The sequence below is a fragment of the Herpailurus yagouaroundi genome, unplaced genomic scaffold, assembly GCF_014898765.1.
Source record: "Herpailurus yagouaroundi ecotype Mexico unplaced genomic scaffold, PumYag 77, whole genome shotgun sequence".
Taxonomy (NCBI): Eukaryota; Metazoa; Chordata; class Mammalia; order Carnivora; family Felidae; genus Herpailurus; species Herpailurus yagouaroundi.
The window spans coordinates 101,353,281-101,366,516 of NW_024412388.1; the positions used below are offsets into that span (position 1 = coordinate 101,353,281).

The window sequence follows — 13,236 nt, forward strand, 5'->3', positions numbered from 1 at the left end:
TGTGTGTGTGTGTGTGTGTGTGTGTGTGTGTGTGTGTGTGTGTGTTTCATACATACCATGTCTTCTTTATCCATTCATTAGTTGGTAGACACATAGGTTATTTCCATATCTTGGCTATTGTGAAGCTTAACGGTGCAGTAAACATGGGAATGCAGATATTTCTTTGATACACTGTTTCCATTTCCTGTGGATGCATACCCAAAAGTGGGATTACTGGATCATAAGGCATTTTTATTTTTAATTTTTTGAGGAATCTCCATAGTGTTTTCCATAACAGCTGCACCAGTTTACATTCCCACCAATAGCACGCAACATCTCTCTTGTTTTTTTGATGACAGCCATTTTAACAGATGTGAGTTGATATCATTATGGTTTTGATTTGCATGTCCCTGATGATTGGTGATGTTGAGCGTGTTTGCATGTGCCTGTTCATCATTTGTATGGTTTTTCTGGACAGATGTCTATTTAGTTCTTTGGCCCACTTTTTAATTGTTTCATTTTTGTTATTGAGTCATATGGGATCTTTATATATTTTCTATGTTAACCCTTTATCATATATGCAATTTACAAATATTTTCTCTGATTCTATAGGTTGTCCTCCATTTTGTGTGTGTGTGTGTGCATGTGTGTGGTTTTACTCTGCAGAAACCTTTTAGTTTGGTGTAGTTCCATTTATTTATTTTTGCATTTGTTTTCTGCACTTTGGTGTCATAGCCAAAAAATCATTGCTGAGGCACAAGTCAAGGAGCTCTTTCTGTGTTTTCTTCTAGGAGTTTTGCAGTTTCAGGTGTTAAATGGTAGTTTTTAGTTGTGTCATTTTATCATTTCTAATTATATATATTTTTAATTTTTTTTCATGTTTTATCCATTTTCTGAGAGAGAGAGAGAGCAGGGGAGGAGCAGAGAGAGAGAGGGAGACACAGAATCCAAAGCAGGCTCCACGGCCTGGAGCCTGATGTGGGGCTCGAACTCATGAACCATGAGATCATGACCTGAGCTGTAGTCAGATGTTTTAACTGAATGAGCCACCCAGGCACCCTCTAATTATATTTTTAAGGCACTCCCTGATCATCCTATATAAAATTTCAGATTGCTCCCTTTTCCAGTGTCATTTCCCCTTACTTCACCTTTACTCCACAGCACCCAACTTCTAACATACTATGTCATTTCCATAGGCATTCCCCAACTTAGAGTAGAAGCATATACTATATAAGCATAAGGGCAGTGATTTTTGTATATTTTAGTTATTCTATCTCTGTATCTATGGTGGGACCACACCTACTTGTTTCAGAATTAAGTATCTGTTAAATAAAAGATTGAATTATTTGATTCCAAGAGAGACAGCTGAAAAAGAACAATTTTATACAGTCTTGCAAAAATGGGAACAGGAGAAGAGACCTACTTTATTTCTTGGTTGAGGCTCCAGGCTTAAATTCAGAATTCAGTTAGTGCTAGAAGATCGCTCACAGTGAATGTGTGAAGGAGTTGATGAAGCAGGAAGAAAAGGCCCAGGACCTTTGAAATGAGATGTGAAAAGTGAGGGCGTCAGGGCAGTGGACCTGCTTTCAGTAGAGGCAGAGGTTGAGATGCCCACGTGAAGGAGAGCAGAAACCATGCATGCCAACTAGTGCTGGAAGTTTTGGTGCACCTGGGACAGAGGTTCTGAAGCTTGTGCTTGCGTCAGAATCACCTGGAAAGCTTGTAAAACAAGATTGCTGGGCTCTGTCACCAAAGTCTGATTAGTCGTGTTGAGTGGGGCCTAAAAATCTGCACTTGTAACAAGTTTCCAGGTGATGCTGATGCTCCTGGTCTAGGGAATCAGACTCTGAGAACCCCTGACACCTGTGAATCAGTAAACCATTATGGAAGAAGTTAGGGATCAAGGAATTCCTTGCACTGACGAGGTATAGCCAGTACACCTTGAGGTCGGGTGGGCAAGTCATTGCCAAGTGCCTGTTCATGTGATCCAGTCTCCTCAAATGGTATACTGGAGGACCAAAACCATGGTCTCCCTGTTTTCTGATTCCTCTTAGGATGTCCCACAGTGTCACAGTGCAATCCAAATGTTAGACAGTAGGGACACACACATGCACAGAGTGAATATCACTTTCACCATGAAGCATTTTTTTCAGTGTCAAAACTGTGTACTTTGAAACATCCTTGCCTTTTTTTTTCCCTGCAGCAGAGGGAGCTACAACCCAAATTGTATTTATGTGGCAGTAACACATAATAAGGTTATTTTCCTTTTTCGTCCTTTTCCTTTAGCCTTCTTTATTTTAACTTTAAAAATCCACTGTATTGAAGTATTTTAGATGTGCAGTTCATTGTCTTGGGCAAATATTATAAGCCTGGGTAACGACCACCCCAGTCACTCTGGAACATTTCCATCCTAGTCTTGCAGTGATGGTGGTTTTCACCCCACCTCCAACGCTTAGCTGCTTTTGATCACTGTAGGTTGCCTGTCTGGCACTTCATATAATTGGGATCATGTAGTATGCACTTATTTGGGTCTGCTAACTTTTTCAGCGTAATGTTTTTTAGATTAATCAGTGTTGTTGCATGTATCACTTTTTTCTTTGGTAAATAGTATTCTGTTGTATGGATATACTGTGTTTTGTGTATCTGTTCTCTCTCTGTTTATTTTTTTGGTTGTAAAACTTGAGTTTATTTATAGAAAAACACATGCTACCATATAATTTTTTTCCTGAGGAAGTCTTAGCATATATACATGGTTATGCTGTTTAGAACAGCCCTAACCAAAATAATGCCCTGGCATATTATTTTTTTAGTATGTATGTATTTTAAGTTTTTACTTAAATTCTAGTTAGTTAACATATAGTGTAATATTGGTTTCAGGAGCAGAATTTATTGATTCATCATCTACATACAACACTTAGTGCTCATCACAAGTGCCCTCCATAATGCCCATCACCCACTTAGCCCATCCCCTGCCCATCTTGTCTCCAGAAACCTTCAGTTTGTTCTCTATAGTTAAGAGTCTCAGGGCGCCTGGGTGGCTCAGTCAGTTGAAGGACCCACTCTTGATTTTGGCTCGGGTCATGGTCCCAGGGTGATGGGATTGAGCCCTGCATGGAGCCTGCTTGAGACTGACTCTCTCTCTCTCTCTCTCTTTCTGTGTGTGTGTGTGTGTGTGTGTGTGTGTGTGTGTGTGTGCCCCTCTACCCCTGTTCACACTCTGTGTCTCTCTCTCTAAAATTTAAAAAAAAATTAAAAGAACCTCTTTTTTTTAATTTAAAAAAATATTTTATTCATTTATTTTTGAGAGAGAAGGAGAGTGCAAATGGGGGAGAAGGACAGAGAGAGAAGGAGACACAGAATCCGAAGCAGGCTCCAGGCCCTGAGCTGTCAGCACAGAGCCCAACGTGGTGCCCCAGCTCATAAACCATGAGATCATGACCTGAGCCAAAGTTGGATCCTCAACTGACTGAGCCACCTAGGTACCCCCCCCCCCCGAAAAAAAGAGTCTCTTATAGTTTGCTTCCCTCTCTTTTTTTCTCCCCTTCCCTTATATTCATCTGTTTTGGTTCTTAAATTCCACGTATGAGTGAAATCATATGGTATTTGTCTTTCTCTGACTTATTTTGCTTAGCATTATACTCTCTAAATCCATCCACGTCATTGAAAATGGCAAAATTCATTCTTTTTTATGGCTGAGTAATATTCCATTGTGTGTGTATATATATATATATATCACACCTTCTTTATCCATTCATCAATCAATGGATCTGTCTTCTTTTTGATGGCATTAGTCCTGTGCTTTTGAAAGGAATCAGGGAAACAAGAGGAATTATGTTTGTTTGCCATTTGATTACATGTATCTAGCTCTTAATTTTTTTCTTTCTAGGAATTTTTTAATTCTTCCCTTAAAAGTAATGGTATCTAATTGCTGTTATCAAATAAACAATTATTACTAAATAGTTTGCCATTATTAAATAAAATATTTAAATATTTTAATCTTGGTGCTTCTTAGAGATGGTAAAGAAGAACCCATAGCAGTCAAAATTTGTGGCACCGGTCTTCCTGTCAAAACTCAAGTAAATATCATTGCCTAAAGTTTGTTATTCAAAATTTGAAATGCCTTTTAAAAATTTCTAGTGAGACTTCCAGTTCTCCCTTTGCAAATAATTTTACTAATCAAGTTTTTTCTTGATATTTTAGCTAGGTTTGCTAATTAGCTGCTCTTTCTAGAGAGAATATTTTAGAATGATAAAACTAGTAATACATGAGGAGAGTAATAGACTTGTGACCAGGAAATATACCAGAATGCTAATAGTAGCATCTAGGAGGTAAGTATGTATGGGTTTCACTGTAAAATTCTTTCAAAGTTTCTGAGGTGTGAAGGTTTTATAGTAAAATACTAGAGCGGGGAGGAGGGGAAAGCTAGTGAATTGTTGCACAGGACAGATATTGTTACAAATGTTGCTATCCTGTCCTCTGGTAGTTCTGGTTTTGCTTTTTATAGCTCCTGTTATCTGCCTGCGCCTGTAAAGTTATTCTCAGTATAAGCAAATGAAAGCCCAGTTAGCCAGCTATCAGACTATTAAAGCTTATCCCCTAGTGAACAAGGTTTTGAAGTAGGTTCAAAGACAGTTCTGATAATGGTTTTGTCAATAAAGCATCAAGGGTAGTATGACTTTTAAGTTCATAAGCAAAAGTGTCTAAGTAGTATATTTGAGAGAGAGGCAGGAATCAATGAGATGATTGGGGTGAGGATTGTTAGCCTAGGAAAAAATACTTCAAGAGGGAAGTCTGGGAAAACAGAGCCACTGTTCCCTTCCATTTATCTTTTATCTTGTGTGTAACTGGATCCTAAAGTTAACCTCCTGCCATGAGAGAAGGACTGTTTTTCCAGCTGGATGAGGAAAGTAGCATATGAGGTCTCCTGTTCTGTGCTGTTCTCTGCTCTGACAGCTGATTTGCAAACTAAGTCCAATTCAAAAGTATTTATTAAGTAACCGCTCTCTTTCCAGAATTGTGCGATTTGGGAATTCAAGCATATGAAACATAATACCATATGAGGAACTTGCAGGCTAGTTAAGAAATCTCTTCCTTCTGGCAACGGGCAAATTCAATAAAAGTACAGAGTATATAGTCAAGTACCAAATAGAATGTAAGTCTTTTAGATTCAAAGAAGGGAACTTTGGCTTGGGCTAGAGCAGTCATGAAGAAAGTTTGAGATAATGCTAAATGATACCTGATATGTTAATAGGTGAGGCAAAGCAGCAAGTCATTTCATGAAAAGAGATCCAGCTTGAGAAAAGAAATGCTACCTCTCTTTAAAAAGACAGTAAGAGGGGCTCCTGGGTGGGTCAGTCGGTTAGGCGTCCCGACTTCACCCCAGGTCATGATCTTGCGTTTCATGAGTTCAAGCCCCGCGTCGGGCTCTGTGCTGACAGCTCAGAGCCTGGAGCCTGCTTTGGATTCTCTGTCTCCCCTTCTCTCTGCCCCTCCCCTGCTTGTGCTCTCTCTCTGTCTCTCAGAAAAAGGAATAAATATTAAAAATAAATAAATAAAAAGACAGGAAGAAAACTAGACTGACTAAAGAATATTCATTAGAAGTAATGGGAGATAGGCTTCTAAAATCAAAATCAGGGAAGCAACTGTATGGATGAACATTGAGAACATCATGTTAAATGAAATGAGCCAGTCACAAAAAGACATACTGTTAGGATTCCACTTACATGAAGTACCAGTGACCAAGCTGATTGATAGGAAGAGAAAGGAGAAGGTGGTTACCAGGTGCTGGGGGTAAGGGAAGGGGGAATGTTGCTTTCAAGGGTATAGAGTTTCAGTTTGGCAAGGTGAAAGAGTTCAGGAATCTGTTTCACAATAGTGTGAATATAGCAACACTGCTCAGCTTAAAAATGGTTCAGATGGTAAATTTCTTTGTCTCTTTTTTAAAGTGGGCACACAGTGTTCCATTCGTGTCAGGTGTGCAACATGCTGCTTCAACAGGTCCCTGTGTGCTGTGCTCACCGCAAGTGTAGCTGCCATCTGTCACCATACCGTGCTGTTCCAGTACCATTGCCCACATTGCCTGTTGTGTACCTTTTATCCACATTATATTTTATAACTGGAAGCCGGTTTCCCTCTCCCCTCCCCCATTTTACCCATTCCTCCACCACCTCCCCTTTGGCAACCATCAGTTTGTTCTCTGTGTGGGTCTGTTTCTGCTTTTTGCTTGTTTATTCCTTTATTTATTTATATTTATTTTTGATTCCATAGATGAGTGAAATCAGAGGGCATGTATCATTCTCTGACTTATTCCACTTAACATAATACCCTCCAGGCCCATCCATGCTGTCACAAATGGCAGGCTCTCATACAATGGTAAATTTTATATTGTGTGTTTTCTTACCACAATAAAAAAAAAAAAAAAAAAAGCAATGGCACACTAAAAAGGGAATCATAAGATAAAATGCAAAGCATCTACACTTTAACTCCAACCTCTTCCTCCAATCCTTATAACCTATACTAGGGCTGAAATTAAAGGAAAACAAATATGGCTGAGAGAAAATTAGAGCCCTAAAGGAAGAAAAGTAACTTATTTTAAATGACTGCAAGGATCCTAAGAAATTACATATCAAGGTGCTACTGCAAATGTAATATTATGATCCGTATTCTTTCAGGAATGATGGAGGGAAACAACAGAATAGATAGCTAATTTTAAAGAAGGGGAAAAGTTGGATTGAGGAAAATAAAAGTATATGGATTTAATGTCCATTTTCACGAAATTCTAGAAAGTCATGATATGAAAACTCTGGAGAAGAATTAGTAATCAAGAAAAACCAGAAAGGCTTCCTCAGAACAAGTTCTTGGTCCACCAACTCTAATGTCCTTTGTGGATTGGTTTAATAATAGAGGATTAAGTGATTCCATGAACATAGGTACATGGAATTCAGCCAATTATTTGGCAAAGTATCTCAAAATGGAAGAGCAGGCCTCTTCCTCTAAGATGAAGTCACAAGGTTCAGAATTTACCCTTCCACCCAAAGCAAACAGATAAATAATATAGGATACAGTGGCTTTCAAAACACCGGAGAGGAGGCAGTGAAGGGATGTGATCTCTGAGAGATGGGAGACAAACGAGCAGCCCAGCGTTTGCCCCAGCTTGCCGCCTCCATAAGTTTCTGGGCCACAGCATAGGGCGGGGTACCTGAGGCACAGTCTCCCTAAGGAGTTGGAATTGTGAGTCCAAGGAAACTCAGATAGCTGGTGTTCACAGGAGAGAGCTGCACAGAGAGAACCCGGGAGAATCCCCAAGAGTATTCAGCAGAGGAAAGAAACAATGCCTGAGTTGGGGGAAAGAATCATCTATGAGGGTTAAAGGGAACAGCTTACGGTGATCACACAAGGCTCAGGAACAGTCAGTGCCTATTCCCAATAGCCTGGCTGGAAAATCTCATAATTTCACAGGGCACTGAGTAGAGTACTTGGGACAGTCCTGCCTCAGTAGTGGGGAACAATTTATTGCTTTAGATCTACGTAATAAATCACAGACGTAAGTCCTGAAGGGATCAAGCTGTTTCCAAGTAACTTAACTATATATCTGGACAAAACTCAAGATTTATAGGAATACAAAATTATCCATCAACCAAAAGGTAAAACTCCTAATGTCTGGCATCCAGCCAAAGATACCATGTGTACAGTAAGGCAGGAAAACATGGTCAACAATGAAAATAATCAACTGAAACTAAGAATTCATACAGCTGTTAGAATTAGCAGATGACATTAAAACAGTTGTTTTGATTATATTCCATATATTCAAAAACTTAAGAAGAGACATGAAATATATAAAAACCCAAATCAAACTTCTAGAAATGGAAACTGCAATGTCTGTGTTGAAAAAAATACCATATAGGGGCGCCTGGGTGGCGCAGTCGGTTAAGCGTCCGACTTCAGCCAGGTCACGATCTCGCGGTCCGTGAGTTCGAGCCCCGCGTCGGGCTCTGGGCTGATGGCTCAGAGCCTGGAGCCTGTTTCCGATTCTGTGTCTCCCTCTCTCTCTGCCCCTCGCCTGTTCATGCTCTGTCTCTCTCTGTCCCAAAAATAAATAAACATTGAAAAAAAAATGAAAAAAAAATACCATATAGAATTAATAGTAAATTAGACATTGTAAAAGAAAAGATTAGTGAACTTGAAGACATTGCAATTAAAATAAAAATGAAATGAGCAAAAAAAAAAGAGAATCTTATAAAAATGCAGAGAGTATTGGTGAGCTGTGTAACAACTATAGGTGGCCTAAAATATGTGAAATTGAAGTTTCTGAAGGAGAGGATAGAGAAATGGATTAAAAAAATATATTGGCCCAAATCTTTCCAAAGTTGATGTAAACTCTGCACCCACACATCCAAGAAGCTGAATAAACTCCAAGGACAAGAAACATGAAGACTACTTACTTCACTAAGGCACCTTAAAACCAGTTGATAATGAAAAGAATCTGAAAAGCAACCAGAGGAAAAAAGACAAGTTAGGTAAAAAGGAGCAAATATAAGAATGGCAGCAGGGTGCTCATTGAAAACAAGACTAATATTCCTCATATATATATGGTTTTAGCAAATCAAATCTAACAACCTATTAAACAGGTAATACATCATGACCAACTGGATTTAGTTATCCCAGGCATGGAGATTTGATTTAACATTTGAAAATCAGTGAGCTGAAAAAGAAAAACATATGATCACTTCAATAGACCTAGAAAAGTTATTTGACAAAATTGAACTTCCTTTCCTGATAAGCCTCTTAGCGAACCAGGAATGGATAGGAACTCCCTCAACCTGATAAAGGGCATAAGGGAAAAACCTACAGCTGACCTCATACTGAAAAACTGAATGTGTTCCTCCTAAGATCAGGAATAAGATAAAGATGTCTGCCTGTTCTCTTCACTTCTATTTAGTCTTGGACTGGAGTTTCTAGCTAGTATAGTCAGCCAAGAAAAAGAAACAAAAGATATCCAGACTAGAAAGGAAGAAGGAAAACAATCATTTTTTTCGTAAAAACAAAAAACAAAAAACAAAAAACCCTGTGATTATCAACGTAGGAAATTCTAAGGAGTTCTCAGAAAGTTACTAAAATTAATAAGCATTTAGCAGAGTTGCAAATGCAAGATTAAGATGTCAGAATTAATTATGTATATACTAACAATAAACAATCAAATTGAACTTAAACTACTTAACAATAGTGTAACATTATAAAATATTTAGGGGTGAACCTTGACAAGACACATAAAAGACCTGAACACTGGACACTAAAACTCAGTGCTGAAAGAAATTAAAGATCTAATTAAATGGAGAGATTCACTTGGGTGATGGACTCAGTATTGTTAATTCTCCCCAGATTGATCAATCTGTAGATTAAATGAAATCCCATTCGAAATCTCAAGAGGCTTTTTTATAGAAATTAATAAGCTGTTTTTAAATTTAACGTTGAAATGTGAAGAACCTAGAATAACCAAAACAAGTTTGAAAAAGAACACGGTTGAAAGCATAACACTTCCTGGTTTCAAGACTTACTATAAAGCTATGATAATCAAACCACAGTGATATTGGTATAATGCTAGGTAAATATATCAATGGAACAAAATAGAGTCCAGAGAAAACCTGAGATATATTTGAGCACCTGAGTTTTGACAGGTACAAAGGCATTGTGATGAGAAAAAAACAGGCTTTTCAACGAAAGGTGCTAGAATAATTTCTGTATGCATAAACAAAAAAATCTGTTCAAGGGGTGCCTAGGTGGCGAAGTCGTTTAAGCGTCTGACTCTTGGTTTCGGCTCAGATCACGATCTCACAGTTTGTGAGTTTGAGCTCCACGTCAGGCTCTGCTCTGACAGTGGGGTAGCCTACTTGGGATTCTCTCTCTCCCTCTCTGTTCCCCCCCCCCACCGTCTTTCTTTCAAATAAATAAACTTCAAAAAAAGTCAGTTCAAGATGGATCATAGTCCTAAATTTAAAACCAACAACTTTTAGTAGAAAACGTAGAAGAAAATCTTTGTGATCTTTGGCTAGGCAAAGATTTCTTAAATAACTACACCAGAAGCATGATACCTAAAAGAATGACTTGATCACTTGGTCTAAAAATTTTTATATATCTACTTTTTGAAAAATGTTTTTAAGTTTATTTATTCTTGAGAGAGTATGAGCTAGGGAGGGGCAGAGAGAGAAGACTCAGAATCTGAAGCAGGCTCCAGGCTCTGAGCTGATCCAGACTCTGAGCTGTCAGTGCACAGCCTGATGCGGGGCTCTGACTCACAAACTGCGAGACCATGACCTGAGCCAAAGTCAGACGCTCAACCGACTGAGCCACCCAGGCACCCCTAAAATTAAAAAAATATCTGCTCTTTGGAATATGTTTGAAAGAGTATGAAAGAAAGCAAAGGAATGAGGAGATATGGCACACACTTGCAAAGTATGTAACTCACAAGAGACTTCTATCTGGGCTATATGACAAATTCTAAAAACTCAAAAATAAGATAACATGCAACCCAGTTTAAAACCTGGCAAAAGAACAGATACTTCATAAAAGATACAAGGATGGTAAATATGTTCATGGAAAAAATGCATAACATGATCAAGTACAAATTAAAACTGTAGTGAGATACTACTATACATGTATTAGACCATCAAAATAGACCCACACCTGAAGAAATGTTGCCCTTCACTTTCAGACTTTGGACTCGTAGGGAGATGTAAGGTGTGGAGCATCATTTGAGGAGAAAGTCAGAAAAATCATGGAGATCCTGATTACTGGGGAAAAAAATGGCACTCAAGTCTTCTGCCAACCCAGAAAATCCTCTCCACAAATATAGCAGCAAAAGAAACCATTTAAAAAAATATTTTTATCATTTAATAAGCGCTAAACCAGATTGCAATTTGCATCACAGGCAGATTGCAAAGACAGAAAATCTCACCTTCCCATATAACCAGGCGGATACAATCCATTATATACATGTTCTGAAGATAAGTGATAACTCGTCCTTAAATAAGAGTACTGTCTCCACAGCACCATTTGCCATACATAGTTCGTTCTAAATTCACGTGGTAATTGGGGTGGCCATCTATGTTAATTAATTGTCTTTATCCAAAGGAAAAATCATATACTTCCTTCTCTGTGACACGGGGTAGTAAAGCTTTGGAGAAAAGGCACCTAAGCTAGCTTCCCACAGTGATAGAGACATTGGGGTGCATCTTCCTCGACGTTTACATTACAAAAGCAGGCCTTTAGAAAAAACTAAATTGTAAAGCTGGCTTTTAAAAAGATGTACCTGGGGGCGCCTGGGTGGCTCAGTCGGTTGAGCGGCCGACTTCAGCTCAGGTCATGATCTCGCGGTCCGTGAGTTTGAGCCCCGCATCGGGCTCTGTGCTGACAGCTCAGAGCCTGGAGCCTGTTTCAGACTCTGTGTCTCCCTCTCTCTGACCCTCCCCGTTCATGCTCTGTCTCTCTCTGTCTCAAAAATAAATAAACGCTAAAAAAAAAAAAATTTTTTTTTAAAAAAGATGTACCTGTGTTTCAGAGGGACAATTAAAAGTTTTCTCAAGGCAGTGATCTAAGAAAAAGGGAAAGAAAGATAAGGTCTTTTTGCACCAGGAAAAACTTAACATTTCGTTATTAACCTTTACAAAACCTTTGCAACCCAGATTGTGTTGTACTGCTGAATTAACCATCCTTTGTCGCTGTCTTCCTCTGGGCTTTTTGTTATAGGAGCAGACGTCCTTTGTTTATGCTTATCCTATAGGATACCTAACCTCTGCATCCTAACTTATGCAGCCCCTAAAAGCAGAGGAAGAGGAGTCCCTCCCAGCTCCCTTATATCTCAAGATAAAGCCTAAGCCATTGCAGTGATCAGAAATGTCTGCTTTCTTCAGTTTATCCTTAAAAAAAAAAAAAGCATGTTTATTTTGCACTTGAATTTGTAATGTACCCACATTAGTTTTAATATTCTTTTTCTTCCCCACCCCTTCCCCCTAAGGAAAAAAACTTTAAGATTTGAGAAAAGATGTGGGGAAGAGCAGAGAGGGGCAGGTCTTTTGGAGAGATTAATAATGGCATGTTTTAATGTGTTACCTTTTAGAATATAATTTCCACTGAGTATCTTCAATTTAATTTGATTTCTAACCAGTCTGTTCCAAAGACATTATTTAAACATTACTAGTATAAACGAAATGGAAGTTTTAAGTACATTATTTTTTCAAACAGTCTAAGGTTTTTTTTAGAAGTTACATGAGCATATACATGCAAGCCTCTTTGAATTGTAACATCTTCCCATAATATACTAGATATTAGCATAGTTAAGAAGAATAAATGAGTCATCAAGGCTCGGTTGATAAGTAAATAAAGCAGTCAGTAAGCACATATTAACTTGACAGTTGGTTCTGTGAACCTTACCATTTCTCTCTCGACCTTAAATTTGTCTCCTCAGATTTGCTAGACTTTTCTGTCTGTAAAAACGTGCCTGTTTGGTTACTGCCAACACTTGGGGGCACCACCACCTCCACTGAATACCTTGTCTTTAGATAAGAGACAGCTAGAAGAGACATATGTGAACAACATTGAAAATTAGCTCTGGGTGGGGGGAGGGGGGTGGCGCCTGGGTGGCTCAATTAAGCCTCCAGCTCTTGATCTCGGCTCAGGTTATGATCTCTCACATTTCACGTTTCGTGAGTTCGAGCCCTGTGTCGGGCTTTGGAATTCTCTCTCTACACCTCCCCAACTTGTGCCTGTGAATGGGTGCTGTCTCTCTCTGAAAATAAACAAACTTAAAAAAAAAAACAACTCTAAAAATTAAGCTCCACATCCATTCAAACTGAAATGTACTTAATAGCACCTTTTTATATACCTACAGGCTTTGTCAGTGCTGTTTGTCATCTATTAAAACCATAGTTTAAGAAAAATGCTTAGTAGAGGAAAAATTGTAGTGTGGTAACTAATTTAGAGTGTAGACTTTGCTCAACTTTTGCAGCAAAACTCACTCTTCTCCAATTGTTCTGTTTTCAAAATCCCAGTGAAAAATCCTCTTCTGAATGTGTAATACAAAGTTGAAAAGAATGTTTAGCTATATTATTTTAATTTCAAACATTGATTTTATTATAAATTTGTGAGAATGTATGTGGTGTGTGTTTATGTGAGTGTATGTGTGTGTGTGTGTGTGTGTGTGTGTGTGTGTGTGTGTGTGTGTGTCACTGTACGTCTAAGCCCTGCTCTCCAGTCTTACTCCAG

The 13,236-nt window shown here is 38.6% G+C and overlaps 1 protein-coding gene across 2 annotated transcripts in view; it reads left to right on the forward strand.

Moving 5' to 3' along the window:
• Positions 1-13,236, forward strand: part of MAN1A2 (mannosidase alpha class 1A member 2) — a 180,554-nt gene that overhangs the window by 160,941 nt on the left and 6,377 nt on the right. The window contains exon 13 of one of the 2 annotated variants that reach the window (XM_040471441.1): positions 2,183-2,234. The exons of the other annotated variant lie outside the window; for it this stretch is intronic. Coding sequence (XP_040327375.1) covers positions 2,183-2,234 — 52 coding nt within the window. The remainder of the gene's footprint in view (positions 1-2,182; positions 2,235-13,236) is intronic. 2 annotated transcript variants of the gene reach the window in all.